At 46.5% G+C, this 19,117-nt stretch overlaps 1 protein-coding gene across 1 annotated transcript in view; it reads left to right on the plus strand.

Moving 5' to 3' along the window:
* Positions 1 to 19,117, plus strand: part of EXOC3L1 (exocyst complex component 3 like 1) — a 434,251-nt gene that overhangs the window by 240,054 nt on the left and 175,080 nt on the right. Inside the window, exon 5 of the mRNA XM_030203745.1 lies at positions 363 to 480. Within this exon, the coding sequence (XP_030059605.1) occupies positions 363 to 480 (118 nt within the window). The remainder of the gene's footprint in view (positions 1 to 362; positions 481 to 19,117) is intronic.

The following is a 19,117-nucleotide window of genomic DNA, read 5'->3' on the forward strand; positions in this document are numbered from 1 at the left end:
CAGCTAGAGTGAATTTCGGGGAAATTCTGCCACTGGTAAATATATAACTCATTTTGAAAATTGACCCCCATGTGTACAAGACAAGAGAAGAAAGAATGTGTGTGTGTGTGGTTGGGGGGGGGGGGGTGCACAATACAACATGACAGTCACCCAACACTGAATGAGAAATAAGAAAAAGAGAGAGAGAGTGAGAGCACAGAACTGATTTACTGAGACAGCACTTTGTGTAATATCATAACAAATGGAACACAGCCTACCCCTGATATTGTACAGTGACCTAAGTATAGTGTACTCCATGACAGATATCTGAGGCTAAAAACGTTTTTTTCTGTGATTTCTTTTCTCAACTGAACTTGCTGTAGTGCAGAGATGATGGGTCACCCTGATCTTTGCCCTGATGTAGATATCACTTCACTTGGACCTTTGCTAGCTCCCGAAGTGATAGAACAACTTCAGAGAAAATATGTCAGTAAAGTTAAGGTGAGTTTGATCCTCCCTATCACTGTGATATAATTTGTACCCTGGTATGACAGTGTCCACTGACAGTTGACAGTGATAATTTGCAATCTTGAAAATCTGTCTGCTCTTTATTTAAAAAAACCTGAGAGCTCATTTTCAAAGCACTTTGACTCGGGGCTGGTCCTAGGGTTTCTGACGCCCTCCTGCAGCCTATTAGTTGGCGCCCCTACCCATCCAGTGGCGGGATCACTATGGCTCCGCCCCTACAGTAGTCACACCCCTTTTACCAGCCATGGCATCATTGAAAATATTACCCCAGTATAGAAGAAAAATAACTTGTGTTTTTTTTATTATAAATAATTTCTGTAAGCTGTTACAGCGCCATTATACTCAAAATGACACAAACCAAATTAGCATACAGACCAGGAATTATGAGAACAGACAGTCTTGCCAACTCTGAAAAACAATGTGTTAGCAAAATCTCAGAATCTAACAAACAGATCCCTGTTCAGACACTTGCAACCTTGCAGTCACACATGCAGAACAGAGAAATCCCCTCTTCTAATTCTTCAAAAATTAACCTGAAATCCTAAGAAGTTAGACTCTGCATGCAGCACAATACCAGAAAAATAGAAAGAAACACATTGCTATACATTGCAAAATAAGATAGCAGATGTAAATTCTCAAAGTGGACATATTCCAAACACTAAAATGAAAATAAAATGATTTTTTTTCTACCTTTGTTGTCTAGTGTCTTTGTTTTTCTGATCATGCTGGCCCAGTATCTGATTCTGCTGCTATCTGTCCTCTTAACTCCGTTTTCAGGGCTTCCTTTCCATTTATTTCTTTACTTTCCTCCTTTCTTCTTCATTTCTTACTCTATATCCATAAGTAAAAGCTAGGTCCTCCGCAGACTTGACTGTCCAGTGGATCCAGCTTCTGCTTATTTTCTCCATCCATGTGCAGTTTTTCTCCTCTCTTCCTTTTCCCTCATCTCCTTCCTATCTCTTCCTTCCCCTCCATCCATGTCCAGCATTTCTTCTCTCTCCATTCCCCTCCATCCATGTGCATCTCCTTCCTCTGTCTTCCCTCCCCTCCATCCAAGTCCAGAATTTCTTCTCTCCCCTCCATCCATGTGCATCTCCTTCCTGTCTTCCCTTCCTTACCCTCCATCCATGTCCAACAATTCTCTCCCTGCCCTCCCCTCCATCCACCCATGTCCAGCAACCCTCCTTTCTCCACTGCCCTTCCCTCCATCCATGTCCAGCAACTCTCTTCTCCCCTCCCCTCCATCCACCCATGCCAGCAACTCTCCTGTCCCCTGCCCTCCCCTCCATCCACCCATGTCCAGAAACTTCCCTGCCCTCCATCCATCTATCCATGCATATCCAGCCCTCTTCTCTGGTTTAAATCTTGTATTTAAATTTACCTCCGTCGCAGCAGCTGTGCAGCGTCATTGAAAGTGGTGCCTGATGTCTCTAGCCTTCCCTTCGCTCGTTCATTCCCTCTCAGTGTTCCGCCCTCGCAAGGAAATGATGTCAGAAGAAGGCAGTACACAGAGGGAACGAACGAGCGAAGGGAAGGCTAGAGACATCGGGCAGTGCTTTCACTGATGCTGCGCAGCTGCTGCGACATTGGAGGTAAATATAAATGCAAGATTTAAATCCCCCAGGGTGGCGCGGGTACCGGCAGAGGAAACTGAGGGCTGGGCTGCTGTCGGGGCCCGGGAGCTGAGGTAAGCGTCGGCGGTGGTAAGCATGGCGCGGCGGCGCCCTCCATGTTTACCTTGCTTACCGGGTTGAGCCGGCCCTGCTTAGACTTACAAAGTTCCATAGGTTACTATGAAACTTTGTAAATCTAAGTGCTTTGAAAATTTGCCTCCTGGTCTACTACAGTTTCTATTGCAACCTCGCTATCAGGATGCCCTATCTTCCCTGTTTTGGTGATATCTTTTAAAGATATCTTGGTCCAAATCTTGCACGTTTGAATGACTGTTGGCCTTCCCCCAGTTTCTAGTTTAAAAGTTGCTCTATCTCCTTTTTAAATGTTGATGCCAGCAGCCTGGTTCTACCCTGGTCCATCTTTCTGGAATAGGCTCCTCCTTCCCCAGAATGCTGCCCAATTTCTAACAATCTAAAACCCTCCTCCCTTCATCATCGCCTCATCCACACATCCTCCAAAACTGAAAGTAGGTACAAATATCACAGATACAAGTATAATTTTGTTTTGGGTTTTTTTTGGTGCAAACCCTGCAGCTAAAATGTGTCTATGATATTTGCACCAATTCTGGCAGTTTGTTTATTGCCCCATCATTATTTTTAGTTAGCATGGATTTTTTTTTTTCATTTCCATTTAAATGTGAAATTATGCTAACCAGTTAATTTAAATATAATTTGTACAAGTAAATACTGCCATTAATGTTAAAAATTAACTACGTCTTTAGCATTAAATACAGATGTTGTTGTGCACATTTTAAGGTGTGTATTCAGTGCTTTTAGAAGGTAATTGTATCAGCTTTTTTGTGCATACATGTAAGCACAGGAAAGACCTTTTATAAAATTGGTAAGACAGAACAGAGATTACTGATCCACACAGAAGAGGATTACTAGAAAGCAGCAGACTATCAAGGTGGGTAGATGGATAAATAAGTATGGAACTCTTTCCAACCCCTTCGCCTGTGTGTGTATGTTTGTGTATATATTTATATAGTACATAAGTACATAAGTAATGCCATACTGGGAAAAGACCAAGGGTCCATCAAGCCCAGCATCCTGTCCAAGGGCTCACAATTGCTCCAGAGTCCGTGCCCGCGTGCTCCGAACCTGAGAACCTGACACATATGCAATGTCTGTGGGGGGTAGTTGGGAGTAATTAGGCCGTTTTGGGGGGGGGGGTTGCAGGGGGAGGAACAATTTGTGGGGTGGTGATGCAGTTGTGTATGTGGGGGGGGGGTGTTTTGGGGAGTATGACCACTTTATAGGATGGTGCAACAGTTGCGATTAGTAGTTTTTTGGAGAGGGGAGCATTGGCAAGGGGGTAGACATTGGGGATGGGGGCCATATATAGAGTGAGGCAGTTGCAGGGGTTAGTGTTTTGGAGGGGAGACAATTTGTAGAGTAATGGAGCAGTTGCAGGAGTAATTTTTGGGCATGAGGTAGTTTGTGGGGTGGTGGGGTAGATTTGGAGGTAAGAGCAGTTATTAGGGGTATAGTTTTTGGGGGTTGGAGCAGTGTGCAGGGTGGTGGGCAGTTGTAGGGAATGTCAGGTGTGGGGTGGTTAGCTAGTTTCAGGAGGTAAGTTTTGGGATGGCTCAACTGTGAGTGCTTCATTTTGGGGGGTAGGGCAGATATGGGATAATTTTGGGGGATGGGGTAGATTTCAGGGTAGTGGGGTGGTGGTGGTATGCATTTTGTTTAGGTAGGACAGTTGCAGCGGGTAGTGTTTGGGTATGGGGCAATTTGCGGGATGGTGGGGTAGTTGCATGGGGTAGTTTATGGAGTGAGCAGTTTGTGGAGTGGTGGGGAGAGTTGCAGGGAGGTAATTTATGGGAGTGGGAGCAGTTTGCTGAGTGGTGGTATAGTTGTGTGTGGCAACTTGGGGGTTTGGGAGAATAGAGAACAGGAGTGAGGCAGTTTGAAAGGAGGAATTCTCTAACTGCTGTTTCACTGTACATAAACTTCTATGCTACTGAAGCTGGAATGCCTTTCCATAGAAATGCTTCTGGCCATTTTTCTGGGTGGGGGGCTTAGACTGGGGATTACAGAGAATTGGTTGGACCATTTTTGAACATGTATCACCTTTATCTTTTTTTGCTGCATGCCAGGTTTCATCCCGTTCTGTTAAAATTTTGCAGTTATTTTGGCCCTAGAACAGACTAACTCCCCTCCCCTCCCCCCAACAACTGCACCACCACTGTGGAAACTGCACCACCTCCAAAACGTACCCACTGCAACTACCCCATCACCCTGCAAGCCTCAAAAGCTAAATCCCGTAACTGCCCCACCCCAAAAACTGACTACCCTGCAACAAAATGAAGCTGTATGCAGCCCATTTGGGGAAGCAGTGGCACAAACCACGGAGTGAGGGGCAGGGAAGCTTGCGGTTTCTCCAGGCCACCATGGATTTGAGAAAGCAGTGGCCAGCAGAAGTTAGTAGTACAAGGCACCTCTGGCACACAGGCACCATTGTCTTTGAAAATCAGTTTGAGGGAGCCCCTGTGCCCCCCTAGCTATGCCTCTGGGAGGGTTTATAGATTTTAAGTGGAAATGTTATTGATCGTATTGATTTCTTACTAGTTGTTTGATAATATTTTCATGCAATCTTTCTTTATAAACCCATCATATGTATCTTTTAATAAAAACTAGTAAAAAAGGCCAGTTTCTGACACAAATGAAACGGGCGCTAGCAAGGTTTTCCTCGGAGTGTGTATGTTTGGGAGAGTGTATGAGAGAGTGACTGTTTGAGAGTCAGTGAAAGTGTGAGTGTGTGAGAGAGAGAGTGAGTCTGGGTGTGAGTGTGTTTGTGAGAGAGTGTGTGTGTGAGAATGAGAGTGTGTGCAAGTGTGTATGTGAGACACAGTGTGATAGAGAGTGTGTGTGTGTGGCCATCCATGCTCCTCTGTCCCCTGCCCCCTCCATTCATCCCTTTCCAGCATTTCCCCTCTTTGCCTGAGGCCTGCCCTGCAATCCATATCCATCCATGCCCATCTGTCCCCTCCATTCATCCCTATCCAGCAATTCCCCTTTCCCTGAGCTCTGCCGTCCCAATCCATGGCCATCCATGTTACTCTGTCACCTGCCCCCTCCATTCATCCCTATCCAGCATTTCCCCTCTCTGCCTGAGGCCTGCCCTGCAATCCATGCTCCTCTGTCCCCTGCCCCCTCCATTCATCCCTTTCCAGCATTTCCCCTCTCTGCCTGAGGCCTGTCCTGCAATCCATATCCATCCATGCCCATCTGTCCCCTTCATTCATCCCTATCCAGCAATTCCCCTTTCCCTGAGCCCTGCCCTCCCAATCCATGGCCATCCATGTTACTCTGTCCCCTGCCCCCTCCATTCATCCCTTTCCAGCATTTCCCCTCTGTGCCTGAGGCCTGCCCTGCAATCCATATCCATCCATGCCCATCTGTCCCCTCCATTCATCCCTATCCAGCAATTCCCCTTTCCCTGAGCCCTGCCGTCCCAATCCATGGCCATCCATGTTACTCTGTCACCTGCCCCCTCCATTCATCCCTATCCAGCATTTCCCCTCTCTGCCTGGAGCCTGCCCTGCAATCCATGCTCCTCTGTCCCCTGCCCCCTCCATTCATCCCTTTCCAGCATTTCCCCTCTCTGCCTGAGGCCTGTCCTGCAATCCATATCCATCCATGCCCATCTGTCCCCTTCATTCATCCCTATCCAGCAATTCCCCTTTCCCTGAGCCCTGCCCTCCCAATCCATGGCCATCCATGTTACTCTGTCTCCTGCCCCCTCCATTCATCCCTTTCCAGCATTTCCCCTCTCTGCCTGAGGCCTGCCCTGCAATCCATATCCATCCATGCCCATCTGTCCCCTCCATTCATCCCTATCCAGCAATTCCCCTTTCCCTGAGCCCTGCCGTCCCAATCCATGGCCATCCATGTTACTCTGTCACCTGCCCCCTCCATTCATCCCTATCCAGCATTTCCCCTCTCTGCCTGAGGCCTGCCCTGCAATCCATGCTCCTCTGTCCCCTGCCCCCTCCATTCATCCCTATCCAGCATTTCCCCTCTCTGCCTGAGGCCTGCCCTGCAATCCATGCTCCTCTGTCCCCTGCCGCCTCCATTCATTCTTTTCCAGCAAGTCCCCTCTTTCCCTTCCATGACCCCCCCTCGCATCCATGCTCCTCTCTCTCCCATGTCCCAGCCTGGCCCGCCCTCTTCTCCTCCCCCCCTTCGCATCCATGCCCCCCCCTCTCCCCTCGCATCCATGCATCGTTTTTTTTTTTTTTCTTCTTTTAAAATTTACCTCCGTGGCGGTTCCGGCAGCGAAGCGTCAGGGAAGGAGGCGGTGCTCCCGACGTCTAGGTTTCCCTTCGCTGTGTTCCGCCTTCTTTTGACGTCATCCTTGACGTCAGAAGAAGGCGGAACACAGCGAAGGGAAGGCTAGACGTCGAGAGCGCCGCCTCCTTCCCTGACGCTTCGCTGCCGAGCGATGCGATTGGTTGAGTGTCATTGCTCCGCCCTCGACGTCATCACGTTTGACGCGTGGGCGGGGCAGACACAATGCGATCTCACCCCCTTCACTTTTGGCTAAAAGAGGCTTCATAGAACGTTGGAGGTGCGTTTTATATAGAGAGATATTTAACCAAAAAATATGTGAGTAAAGTGCACACCCACATTTACACCTTATTTTTGCCCTGATTTGGCAGCTTTACCCTAGTGGTATTACCATGGGTCTCACTGGTGGTCAAGAGGTGCTATTTTGAACCCAGGCCTTGGCCAGAGAAGGATCGACTGGGGATCTGTCTTGATCCCCACTACAACACCAGATAAATCTTTGGTATGCTGAAAGGGAAAATTAGGGTGATGGGAGAGCCCAGGGCTACTTTACTTATATCTAAAGTTGCCAATTCCATGGTAAAACTGTGGAATTGGGCTATTTCTCACTTCTCCCCGCAGCTTTGGGCTATTTTAATCACCGCTGCCTGTGGGTTGGTTGCAGCTTTACAGCTCGCCTTTCTATTGGTCCTAATGTGACAAGGGCAAGTTTTCATGGTGCTGGGGCAGTACAGGGGATTCGTTTCTAGGGGCTGAAGCAGTTTATAGCAGAGGGGTAGCCAGATCTTGATTTGGGGGGCCTGAGCCCCAAGTGTGTGTGTGTGTGTGCGGGGGGGGGGGGGGGGGGATATTTTGCCCCGTCTTCCCGCTGCTCTGCCATTCTCTGCCCCCACCCCAACCTCACATACCTGGGCTGGTGGGGGTCCCCAAGCCCCGCCAGCAGAAGCCTTCTTTTGGCGATACTCAACGCCATGCTGCCTGCTCTGCTTTACCACCCCAGCAAGCATGCTCAGTCATTAAAACTGAGCATGTGTACGAGGGAGGAAGATGGAAGTCAGGCAGTGCAGTGGTAAATATTGCTGCAGGAAAGCTTCTGCTAGTGGGGCTTGGGGACCCCCACCAGCCAAATGAGCAGACTTTGGGGATCTGAAACTGAGGGGGGGGGGGGGCCAGGCTCTCAAGGCCTTCCTGTGGCTACACCACAGGGTTATAGAGTGGTGGAGCAGTTGCAAGATGTTAATTATTGTGGGTGGGACAGTTTTGCTGAATGATGGAGCAGTTGTGGGGTTTTTTCAGTGGATGCTTTTTCCGGGATGGTGGAGCAGTTGCAGGGGGTTGTTTTTGAGAGGGGGATTTTTTTGAGGAGTGATGGAGTAAGTCTTGGGAATGGGATCTTCAGGGTGGGTGGGATTGTTGTGAGGGGGTACTTTTGGAGGGTAATGAGTATATGCGCCACTGCCAGCTCTACCAGTTTCCCTCCTCCACCCCCCATTGTGGAAGGGAGTGGCTATGGCCCCCATGTACAACTTCATTTTGTTGCAGCCAAGTTGGGGAGGCAGTAATGCGAACCAGGGAGTAAGGGGACGGGAAGCTTACGATTCTTCCAGGCCACTCTAGATTCAAGAAGGCAGCGGCTGGGAGGAGGTGTCAGTGAGTGAACAGGATGGGGGAAGAAGAAGAGAGTGAGAAAGAGGGGGCAGGGCAGAAAGAGAGCAAGAGAGATGGGGAGATTGTGGGGTGAGGGGAAGAGCTGTCAGATGATGTTGCATGATGAAGAATGGTCAAAAAGAGAGTGACAGGAGTATTGGGGGAGAGATAGACAATGCTTGATGGAGGGGGGAGGAGGGAGAGGGTAATGCTGGATGCTAGGAGATGAGAGACAGAAGGGAGAGAGAGAGAGAGAGAGAGAGAGATATGGGGGTATGGGGTCAGTGGCGTGTAAAACGCAATCAGACGGAATAGTACAGATCGTTGATCCTGCACAGTCAATGCCAACTGCATACACTTTCTATGTACACAAAAATTAAACTGCACCCCCAATGCCAGACTCTGCATACAATGCAACACCACAGAAACTGTCCCCTACTACTGTGCAAAATATAAAGACAGCAGATGTAAATTTGAAAAAAACTAACAAGTACCAATCACCACTTTACAAATTAACAAATAGAAATAAAACAAATATAGAAAGTAAAATAATACCATTTTATTGGACTAATACATTTAGCTTTCAGAGACCAAAACCTCCGTCCTCGGGTCAGTACAGTATAGTGCGGTTACAGTACCTATCCTGACCTGAGGAAGGGGGTTTTCTTCTCCGAAAGTTAGTCAAAATGTATTAAAATTAGTCCAATAAAAGATTATCTTGTTTACATGTTCTATTATAAACATTTATTAACACAGCTACAATACTACTTTATCCTAAAGCAAAAAACAAAAATATATATTTTATTTACAGTTTGTTGTCTCTGGTTTCTGCTTTCCTCTCTGCTGTCCCCTCCATCCAATGTCTGCCCTCTCTCCCTGTCTCTTCCATCCACATCTGCCCTCTATCTCTGCCCCTTCCATTCACTGTCTGCCCTCTCCCTTCCATCCACTCCACTGTCTGCCCTTTCTCTCTGCCCCTTCAATCCACCATTTACCCTCCCTCTCCCATCCATCCAGGGTCTGCCCTCCCTCTCGCTCCCCCTTCCATCTAGGATCTGTCCCATCTCTCTCTGCCCCTTTTTTCAGCCCCCAGTTCCAGCCCCCTTCTCCCCTCTGAACACCCCCACCCCAGTCCCCTTCTCCTGTCTGTGACCCCCCACCCCAGTCCTCTTCTCCCCTCTGAACACCCCCACCCCAGACCCCTTCTCCCCTCCCCTTCTCCTGTCTGAGACCCCCACCCCAGACCCCTTCTCCCCTCCCCTTCTCCTGTCTGAGACCCCCACCCCAGTCCCCTTCTCCCCTCCCCCTCCCCTGTCTGAGATCCCCACCCCAGTCCCCTTCTCCCCTCCCCTTTTCCCCTCTGAGACCCCCACCCCAGTCCCCTTCTCCCCTCCCCTTTTCCCCTCTGAACACCCGCACCCCAGTCCCCTTCTCCCCTCCCCGTCTCCCATCTGAGATCCCCAACCCAGTCCCCTTCTCCCCTCCCCTGTCTGAGATCCCCACCCCAGTCCCCTTCTCCCCTCCACTTTTCCCCTCTGAACACCCCCACCCGAGTCCCTTTCGCCCCTCTCCTTCCCCACCTCAGTCCCGTTCTCACTACTGTCTGAATCGGCGAAGCAGCATTGCAGGCAGTGCCTCGTCTGCCCTGCTGCTTGTAAAAAAATCAAATCTCCTTCTCCTCGTCTTGACGTTGACTCGGGCCTTCCAATCAATCACTATGTCCCGCCCGCCCTCGCGGAAGTTACCTTAGAGGAGGGCGGGACATAGTGATTGATTGGAAGGCCCGAATCGACGTCAAGACGAGGAGAAGGAGAGATTTGATTTTTTCACAAGCAGCAGGGCAGACGAGACGCTGCCTGTGATGCTGCTTCGCCGATTTTTGTTTAAAGGAGGCGGCGGGAGCGGAGCATCCCCCATCCACTGGCACCCGGGGCGGACCGCCCCCACCGCCCCCCCCCCCCCTTGGTACGCCACTGTATGGGGTATAGGGTAAGAGATAGAAGAATGGCTTGGAGGCAAGGGAAGGAAGGATAGTGAGGGGATGTGAGGCAGTGGACAGTAGATGAGGACTAAGAGGGTGAGTACAGGGGATGGGAATGGCAAAGTAAGGAAATGGGTGAAAGATGGGGTGGGGGATAAGAGGCTGAGGAAGGAGAGAGACAGAGGGTGCTGTGGGAGTGCTGGAGAGGGAATGAGAGGGAGATGGGGAAAGCCAGTAGGTAGATGAGAAGTGAAAAGGAGACTAAAGACTAGAAGTTGAGAGAGAGGGAAAATGAGAATAAAATCAAATGGGCAGGTACAAACACAGATAAACGTGTTTGGGGGGGGGGGGGGTGGATACATAAAGTGAAAGATGAGTGCTAGACAGATGTAGAGAAGGAAAGAAAGAGGAGAGAGAAGAAATCAAAATGCTGACCTGGAAAAGAATTTGGAAGACTGCTTCATGAAAAGTGGAAAAAAGACTGGGACCCGCCCAATTAGAAATTTAAAAAAAATGTTTGCAGACAACAAAGGTAGAAAAGAAAAAAGTATGTTTATTTAATACTTTTTTTAAGGACTGAGATGCACCTGCTTTGTGCAATATGCATTTTTTTCTATTTTTCTTTTCCAAAGTACAGAAGAAAATGCATTTCTGTTTCTCTTTTACCAGTATTCACCATTTATAGAGGCTGGCTTTCTTGGGCGGAGGGAAGAGGGTCTCTATTTCAGTTCTTGTCTGCATGTTTTTTGTGGTTCCCTATTTTGTATCAGTTGAGGGTCTGTCCATGCTCTGCATTGTGACTGAGATGAAGGATTCTGTTAGCATGTAGTGTCTGTGCGGGAACCTGTAACAGTCCAGTGTGTTCCAGTTTCCCAATAGTTGGTATATTGGTGTTCTAGGGCCCAGTGTAATATTTATAGCACTGTCTCTTCATAAATGGGTTAGGGCTATTACAGTGTCGTAAGTTTTGTGCTCTAGGGTACTGTTTCCCAAGTCAGTCCTAGAGTAACCCCTTGCCAGTCAGGTTTTCAGGAAATCCGCAACGAATATGGGGAAGCCAAGTTTATTCCAAATTTCCTATCCTATCCTCTGGGGAAGCATTGGGGTGGCTTACAATCTATAAATAGTAAAAAGAGAGAGAGAGAATACTAAAATGAGGAAAAGAGGGAGAAATGAATAACAATAAGTGACAAACAGAGAAAGAATTGGGAAGGAGGGAAGAACTACAATAATTGCAATAGGAAAGGAGATGGGGCAAAACAAAAGGAAGGGAAAGATTCCATAGAAAATCAGGATTCCTAGAACTGCGGCATCAATTATCATAGGCATCTGAAAAAAAAAGATATGTTTTTAGCTCAGTTTTAAGGGTAATAAGAGAAGATTGGGAGTGTAAAAATTGGGCAGAGAGTTCCAGAGGCGAAGGCCTTGTATTGAAAAAAATGGAGTGTCTTGTATGTTTGTGGGTAATCAGATGGTAGGACGGGATGGTAAGCAAGTTTTGGGAAGAGGATCTAAGAGCATGAGCTGGACTGTAAGGAGTCAGAAGACAAGAGAGATAAGGTGGTTCACTGGATGTAAGTGTCTTAAAGACAAGTAGCAAGAGTTTGTAGGTTATACGGTGGGTTATTGGCAACCAGTGGGCTTCTTTCAGATGGGGAGTGATATGATCATATTTCCAAACATTATAAATTAAATGAATAGTACTATTTTGCATAAGTTGCAGGCGTCGGAGATCCTTGACTCTGAGGCCCTGGTATAAAGAATTGCAATAGTCTAATTGTGAAATAAGTGATTGGACCAGAATATTGAGTACAGAAGGAAAAATCAAAGAACATACCAAACGTATCATCTGAAGTTTGAAAAAACAGCAGCAGACCACATTAGAAATTTGTGGCTAAATGAAAGAGACGAGTCTAATAGAACTCCTAGTATGCGAACAGTATCTATTTGTGGTACTAGAATACTTGCAAGGACAAGTCAGTGTTGGGACTGCTGCTTTTTAACATATTTATACATGATCTAGATATGGGAATAACTAAGTACATAAGTAATGCCACATTGGGAAAAGACCAAGGGTCCATCGAGCCCAGCATCCTGTCCACGACAGCGGCCAATCCAGGCCAAGGGCACCTGGGAAGCTTCCTAAACGTACAAACATTCTATACATGTTATTCCTGGAATTGTGGATTTTTCCCAAGTCCATTTAGTAGCGGTTTATGGACTTGTCCTTTAGGAAACCGTCTAACCCCTTTTTAAACTCTGCTAAGCTAACCGCCTTCACCACGTTCTCCGGCAATGAATTCCAGAGTTTAATTACGCATTGGGTGAAGAAAGATTTTCTCCAATTTGTTTTAAATTTACTACACTGTAGTTTCATCGCATGCCCCCTAGTCCTAGTATTTTTGGAAAGCGTGAACAGACGCTTCACATCCACCTGTTCCACTCCACTCATTATTTTATATACCTCTATCATGTCTCCCCTCAGCCGTCTCTTCTCCAAGCCGAAAAGCCCTAGCCTCCTTAGTCTTTCTTCATAGGGAAGCCGTCCCATCCCCGCTATCATTTTAGTCGCCCTTCGCTGCGCCTTTTCCAATTCCACTATATCTTTCTTGAGATGCGGCAACCAGAATTGAACACAATACTCAAGGTGCGGTCGCACCATGGAGCGATATAACGGCATTATAACATTCTCACACCTGTTTTCCATACCTTTCCTAATAATACCCAACATTCTATTCGCTTTCCTAACCGCAGCAGCACACTGAGCAGAAGGTTTCAGTGTATTATCGACGACGACACCCAGATCCCTTTCTTGGTCCGTAACTCCTAACGTGGAACCTTGCATGACGTAGCTATAATTCGGGTTCTTTTTTCCCACATGCATCACCTTGCACTTGCTCACATTAAACGTCATCTGCCATCTAGCCGCTCAGTCTCCCAGTCTCTTAAGGTCCTTCTCTAATTTTTCACAATCCTGTCGCGAGTTAACGACTTTGAATAACTTTGTGTCATCAGCAAAGTTAATTACCTCGCTAGTTACTCCCATCTCTAAATCATTTATAAATATATTAAAAAGCAGCGGTCCTAGCACAGACCCCTGAGGAACCCCACTAACTACCCTTCTCCAATGTGAATACTGCCCATTTAACCCCAATCTCTGTTTCCTATCCTTCAACCAGTTTTTAATCCATAATAGGACATTTCCTCCTATCCCATGACCCTCCAATTTCCTCTGTAACCTTTCATGAGGTACCTTGTCAAATGCCTTTTGAAAATCCAGATACACAATATCAAAGAATTGAAGTAAATTGGTCAGTTCAAGATTTCCCCACACAAAAGCTGTGCTGACTCGGTTTCAGTAATCCATGTCCTTGGATGTGCTCTGTAATTTTGTTTTTAATAATAGCCTCTACCATTTTCCCCTGCACTGACGTCAGACTCTCACCGGTCTATAATTTCCCGGATCTCCCCTGGAACCTTTTTAAAAAATGGGCGTTACATTGGCCACCCTCCAATCTTCCGGGACCACGCTCGATTTTAAGGATAAATTGCATATCACTAGCAGTAGCTCCGCAAGCTCATTTTTCAGTTCTATCAGTACTCTAGGATGAATACCATCCAGTCCAGGAGATTTGCTACTCTTCAGTTTGCTGAACTGCCCCATTACGTCCTCCAGGTTTACTGTGAAGTCAGTAAGTTTCTCCGACTCGTCCACTTGAAATATCATTTCCGACACCGGTATCCCACCCAAATGAGGTAATTAAATTTGCTGACGACACAAAGTTATTCAAAGTTGTTAAATCATATGAGGATTGTGAAAAATTGCAAGATGACCTTACGAAACTGGGCATCCAAATGGCAGATGATGTTTAATGTGAGCAAGTGCAAAGTGATGCATGTGGGAAAGAGGAACCCGAACTATAGCTATGTAATGCAAGGTTCTGCGTTAGTAGTCACCAACCAGTAAAAGGATCTAGGAGTCATTGTTGACAATAATGTGAAACCTTCTGCTCAGTGTGCTGCGGCAGCAAAGAAAGCAAATAGAATGTTAGGTATTATTAGGAAAGGAATGGAAAATAAAAACAAGGATGTTATAATGCCTTTGTATCGCTCCATGGTGCAACTGCACCTTGAATACTGTGTGCAATTCTGGTCCCTGCATCGCAGAAAAGATATAGTGGAATTAGACATGGTACAGAGAAGGGTGACGAAAATGATAAAGGGGATGGGAAGACTTCCTGATAAGGAAAGGCTGAAATGGCTTGGGCTCTTCAGCTTGGAGAAAAGAAGTCTGAGGGGAAATATGATAGAGGTCTATAAAATACTGAGTGGAGTGGAATGGGTAGACGTGAATTGCTTGTTTACTCTTTCCAAAAATACTAAGACTAGGGGGCATGCAATGAAGCTAAGAAGTAGTAAATTTAAAATGGAGAAAATATTTCTTCACTTAACGTGTAATTAAACTCTGGAATTCATTGCCAGAGAATGTGGTAAAAGCAGTTAGCTTAGCGGGGTTTAAAAAAGGTTTGGATAGCTTTCTAAAAGAAAAGTCCATAAGTTATTATTATAATGGACAAGAAAATCCACTGCTTATTTCTGGGATAAGCAGCATAAAATGTATTGTACTGTTTTGGGATCTTGCCATCTAAAGGAACAGTCCATAGACCATTATTAAATTGGACTTGGGAAAAATCCACTATTTCTGGGATAAGCAGTATAAAATGTTTTGTATTTTTGGGGGATCTTGCCAGATATTTGTGATCTGAATTGGCCACTGTTGGAGGCAGGGTGCTGGGCTTGATGGACCTTTGGTCTGTCCCAGAGGCATAGCCAGGTTTTGATCTCAGGGGGAGCAGACTTTTATAAAATAGGTGCTGGTTGGTGTCAGCTAGACAGCAGTGTCTGTGTTGTTGCTCAGGGGCTGTGGCGGACAATGATTAATACAGGCTGTCTCTGATGCGTCCTGCCTATAAGGAAACAGTAAGTTACATCAGTAGGCAGGACGCAGAAGAGGTCCCTGGACTGGCCAGAGCAGGCAACCTGTCTTCTTAACTTCAAATAAAAATATTCAAATCGTGACCATCACCTCAGGAATACCACACCCAGTCCTTCCACTGCTAGACACCATGTTTAAATCAGATGGGCGACTCTACAGGATGTGACGAACACTAGTCTTGAGCATTTTTATTTTGGGCGACCTTTGGTGGCCCTTGCCCCAGAGCCTACTTTCAAATAGGGCTAGACACTTTGTGAAATAACACAACCCCCTGCAAAAAGACACCCACAACCTATACTGAAAACTCACCATACCAAAACAGCCCTAACCCGCCTATGAAAAGACAATGCTATAAATATTACAGTGGGACCTAGAGAAGTGTTTCCCTAGGTGGTCCTGGAATACCCCCTTGCCATTCAGGTTTTCAGGCTATCCACAATGGATCTGCATGAAAAAGATTTGCATGTAATGGAGGCAGTATAAGCAAATCAATGTCATGCATATTTATTGTGGATATCCTGAAAACCAGACTGGCAAGGGGGTACTATAGGTCTGCCCTAGAACACAAAACTTACCACACCATAACAGCCCTAAACCACCTATCAGAAGACAGTGCTATATATATTACACTGGGCTCTGGAGCACCAATATACCTACTATTGGGAAACTGGAACAAGCTGCACTGTTACACATTCCTACACAGATACTACATGCTGGCAGAATCCTTCACTTCGGTCACTACTACTACTATTTATCATTTCTATAGCACTACAAGGCATATGCAGCGCTGTATACTTGCAGAACATGGACAGACCCTCATCTATATAACATAAGAGTAGCCATACTGGGTCAGACCAATGGTCCATCTAGCCCAGTATCCTGTTTCCAATGTGGCTAACCCCTGGCAGAAACCCAAATTGTGACAACATTCCATGCTACCAATCTAATGCAGAATAGGGAGCCACAACCCCCCCCCCCCCCCAAAAAAAAAAAAAAAAAAAAAACAACAAAAATTGAAATAGAGACCCCATGCCCAAGGAAGCCAGACTCTAAACAGTGCAATACTGGTAAAAAAAAAAAAAAAAGAGAGAGACAGAAATGCATTTTCTCCTGTACTTTGCAAAATAAAAATAGAAAAAAATGTACATTTTACAAAGCAGGTACATCCAGTGGTGTGCTGGAGCAGGCTCTCACAGGCTCGCAAGAGCCGGTTGTTAAGTTTTTAAGAATTTTGGGAGCCGGTTGTTAAAGTAGGGCCCTCCATGGCTACTTTAACAACTGGCTTCCAAAATGTGGGCTTGGGCCCCCTGCTGAATTCTCTTTTACTTTGCTGGTGGGGATGCTGAGCCCTGCCAGCCAAGTAAATAGACTGCTGCTGCTCCCAGCTCCTTGTTTCCAGCTCTGAGCAGCAGGCTAGGACTTCTCCAGCATGTGTGAGAAGTTTCAGCATGCTGCTCAGAGCAAGACGTTGGGAGTGGTGGCAGTCCATTTATTGGTTGCCAGCAAAGGTATGCCTAGTGTGCAGGGAGGGAGGAGAGAGAGGCAAGTGTTCCTCCACCCCACCCGGCCACCCCTGGCCCTTCCAACTGCAGAGCTGGCTACATCCGGAAAAAGAGCCTGTTGTTAAAAATTTACCAGCACACCCCTGGGTACATCACAGTGCTTACAAAGCATTAAATAAACATAATTTTTTTCTACCTTTGTTGTCTGGGAATAGTCTTTCTTTTCCATGTTCCATGAGTCAGCCTTACAAATTCTTTTCCAGGTTGACCTTTCCATTTCTTCTCTCGCCTCTTGTCTTCCTTTCATTCTCTACATCTGTTTGGCACTGATCTTTCGTTTTATGTCCCCACTATCAAATAGCTGGGTATAGAGCTGCCAAGTGATCCAGTTCTTGAAGGGAGATTTTTCAACCAGTCCTAGTGTGAACTCGCATCCCAAATTCATGTGGGATTTGCAGTCCCTGATTTTACCCATCAAAATCTGTGCTGCAGTACATTCAAAATGACTTAAGAAAATGCACTCGGACCCCTCTACTGTTGTTTGAACAATTTATTTTCTCATTTGCTTTGGTCCAACTGTCTCTTTTCTGTTTTTTCTCTGTTCTGCCTTTACAGGGTCTCTTGCCCAGCTCACATTTCTTCTGTCTCCAAATGCACCATCCTTTTTTCCTCTGCACCACTATTTGTTCTGTACAGCATCTCCCTTCTGTGTCCCTTGTCCCTATCCTACCCCCAAGTTCAGCATCTGTCCTGTGTCCCCATCTCCCTCCCCCCTTTTTTAGCACAAGCCTACCTGGTCTCCTCATCTCCCACTTTCTAGCATCTGCCGTCCTGGTGTCCCCACCTCTCCCTTTTTCTAACATTGTCCTGCATCCCCATCTTCCCCCTTTTCCAGCATTACCTCTTTGTCCCCGTCTCACCCATTTTTCACCATTGTCCCCATATCCCCCTTCCAGTGGTGCCCCTCTGTCCCTATCTCCTCCTCCCCTTTTCAGTAGTGCCCTCTTTGTGTCCCTATCACCTTCCCCTCCCATGTGATAATCTTTGAATAACTGTCTATACTTATGGCTATGATTTCTGAACATGTGATATCAATAAAGGACAAACTTTTAAATGCCCAGTTAGGTATATGCTAATCTCAACTTTGTTAAATGTTTCAGACACATCCATCTATTTATTCCCATGATATAACTAAATTCTTTTATTCTGTCTCACTGTATTTTCAAATGTATGCCACAATGAATCCGACTTTGCTTGGGATAATGTGTGATATAAACATTTTTTTTTTAAATTCTTTATCCTCCACATTTTAAGGCACCGCCTATCCTGTTGGATAGTGATGACACAAGGAAAGCAAGTTTGGTCCAGTGAAGACTAACTCAAAATAACTTATTCCTTAACTGGGCCCTAGTATTACCATATTCTACCAGCAACAATAATTTTTGACGCTGTTTTAGCGATACTCAACTGTTATTTCTTTACTCCTCCAGCTTCCACTCCGGTCAATTAAACCTCCGCCCCCTCCCCCGAGCGTTGCATCTTTCACCTTCTCTTCTGCCCGTCTCTCCCGTCCGCGTGGTCACTTTTTACTTCCCTGAAGCCTTCTCCCTCCTGCACAGCACCGCATCGGTGATTCACAGTCAGCCTTCTGCCAGCGTCAGGGCCTCTCCTCAGGCGCGTCCCGCCTTCTCTATTGCAACTTCCTGTTTTCCGCAGAGGTGGGACACGCCTGAGGAGAGGCCCCGACGCTGGCAGAAGGCTGACTGTGAATCGCCCGTGCTGTGCTGCACAGGAGGGAGAAGGCTTCAGGGAAGTAAAAAGTGACCACGTGGACAGGAGAGATGGGCAGAAGAGACTGGAAAAGATTGACTCGGGAGGGAGGGAGCAGACACACAGGGCGAATAGGCGCCATTTTTTCAAAACAGCTGTTTAGGGGAGCGACCGCTCCCCCTGCGCCCCACCTAGCTACGCTACTGGGCTGTCCCAGTATGGCAATACTTATGTAATTTAAACAAAGTGTCTAGCAATGGAAGGAATATGTGTGCTGTTCTGTGGTGATGGTCACAATTTGAATACTTTTACTTGTAGTTAAGAAGATAGATTTCTTGCTTTGGCTGGTCCCTTGACCTCTGCTGCATCCTACCTTTTGATGTTGCTTTCTATTTGCTTGTAGGCAGGATACAACAGAGGCAACCTATATTAATTCTTGCCTGCCATAGCCACTGCAACTGAGCGTCAACACCAACACTGCTGTGTAGCTGACACCTCCTGACATCCTGCTGTGTAGCCAACACCTCCTGACAGCAAAATCTGGCTACGCGTCTGTTCCCTCCCACCCATCCACGATATACACTACTTCAAATTAGTGGAATTTCTTCAAATTAGTGAGTAATTCAATCAGTGTAGTCATCATGGACTAGATTCTATATATGGTGCCTCAAAAATCAGCACCAAAGATATTTCCACCTAGGAACATTCTGTAAACCATGCCTAGATATAGAATACACCTAGCTGG

This window comes from Microcaecilia unicolor, chromosome 5 (assembly GCF_901765095.1).
Source record: "Microcaecilia unicolor chromosome 5, aMicUni1.1, whole genome shotgun sequence".
In the NCBI taxonomy this organism is placed as follows: Eukaryota; Metazoa; Chordata; class Amphibia; order Gymnophiona; family Siphonopidae; genus Microcaecilia; species Microcaecilia unicolor.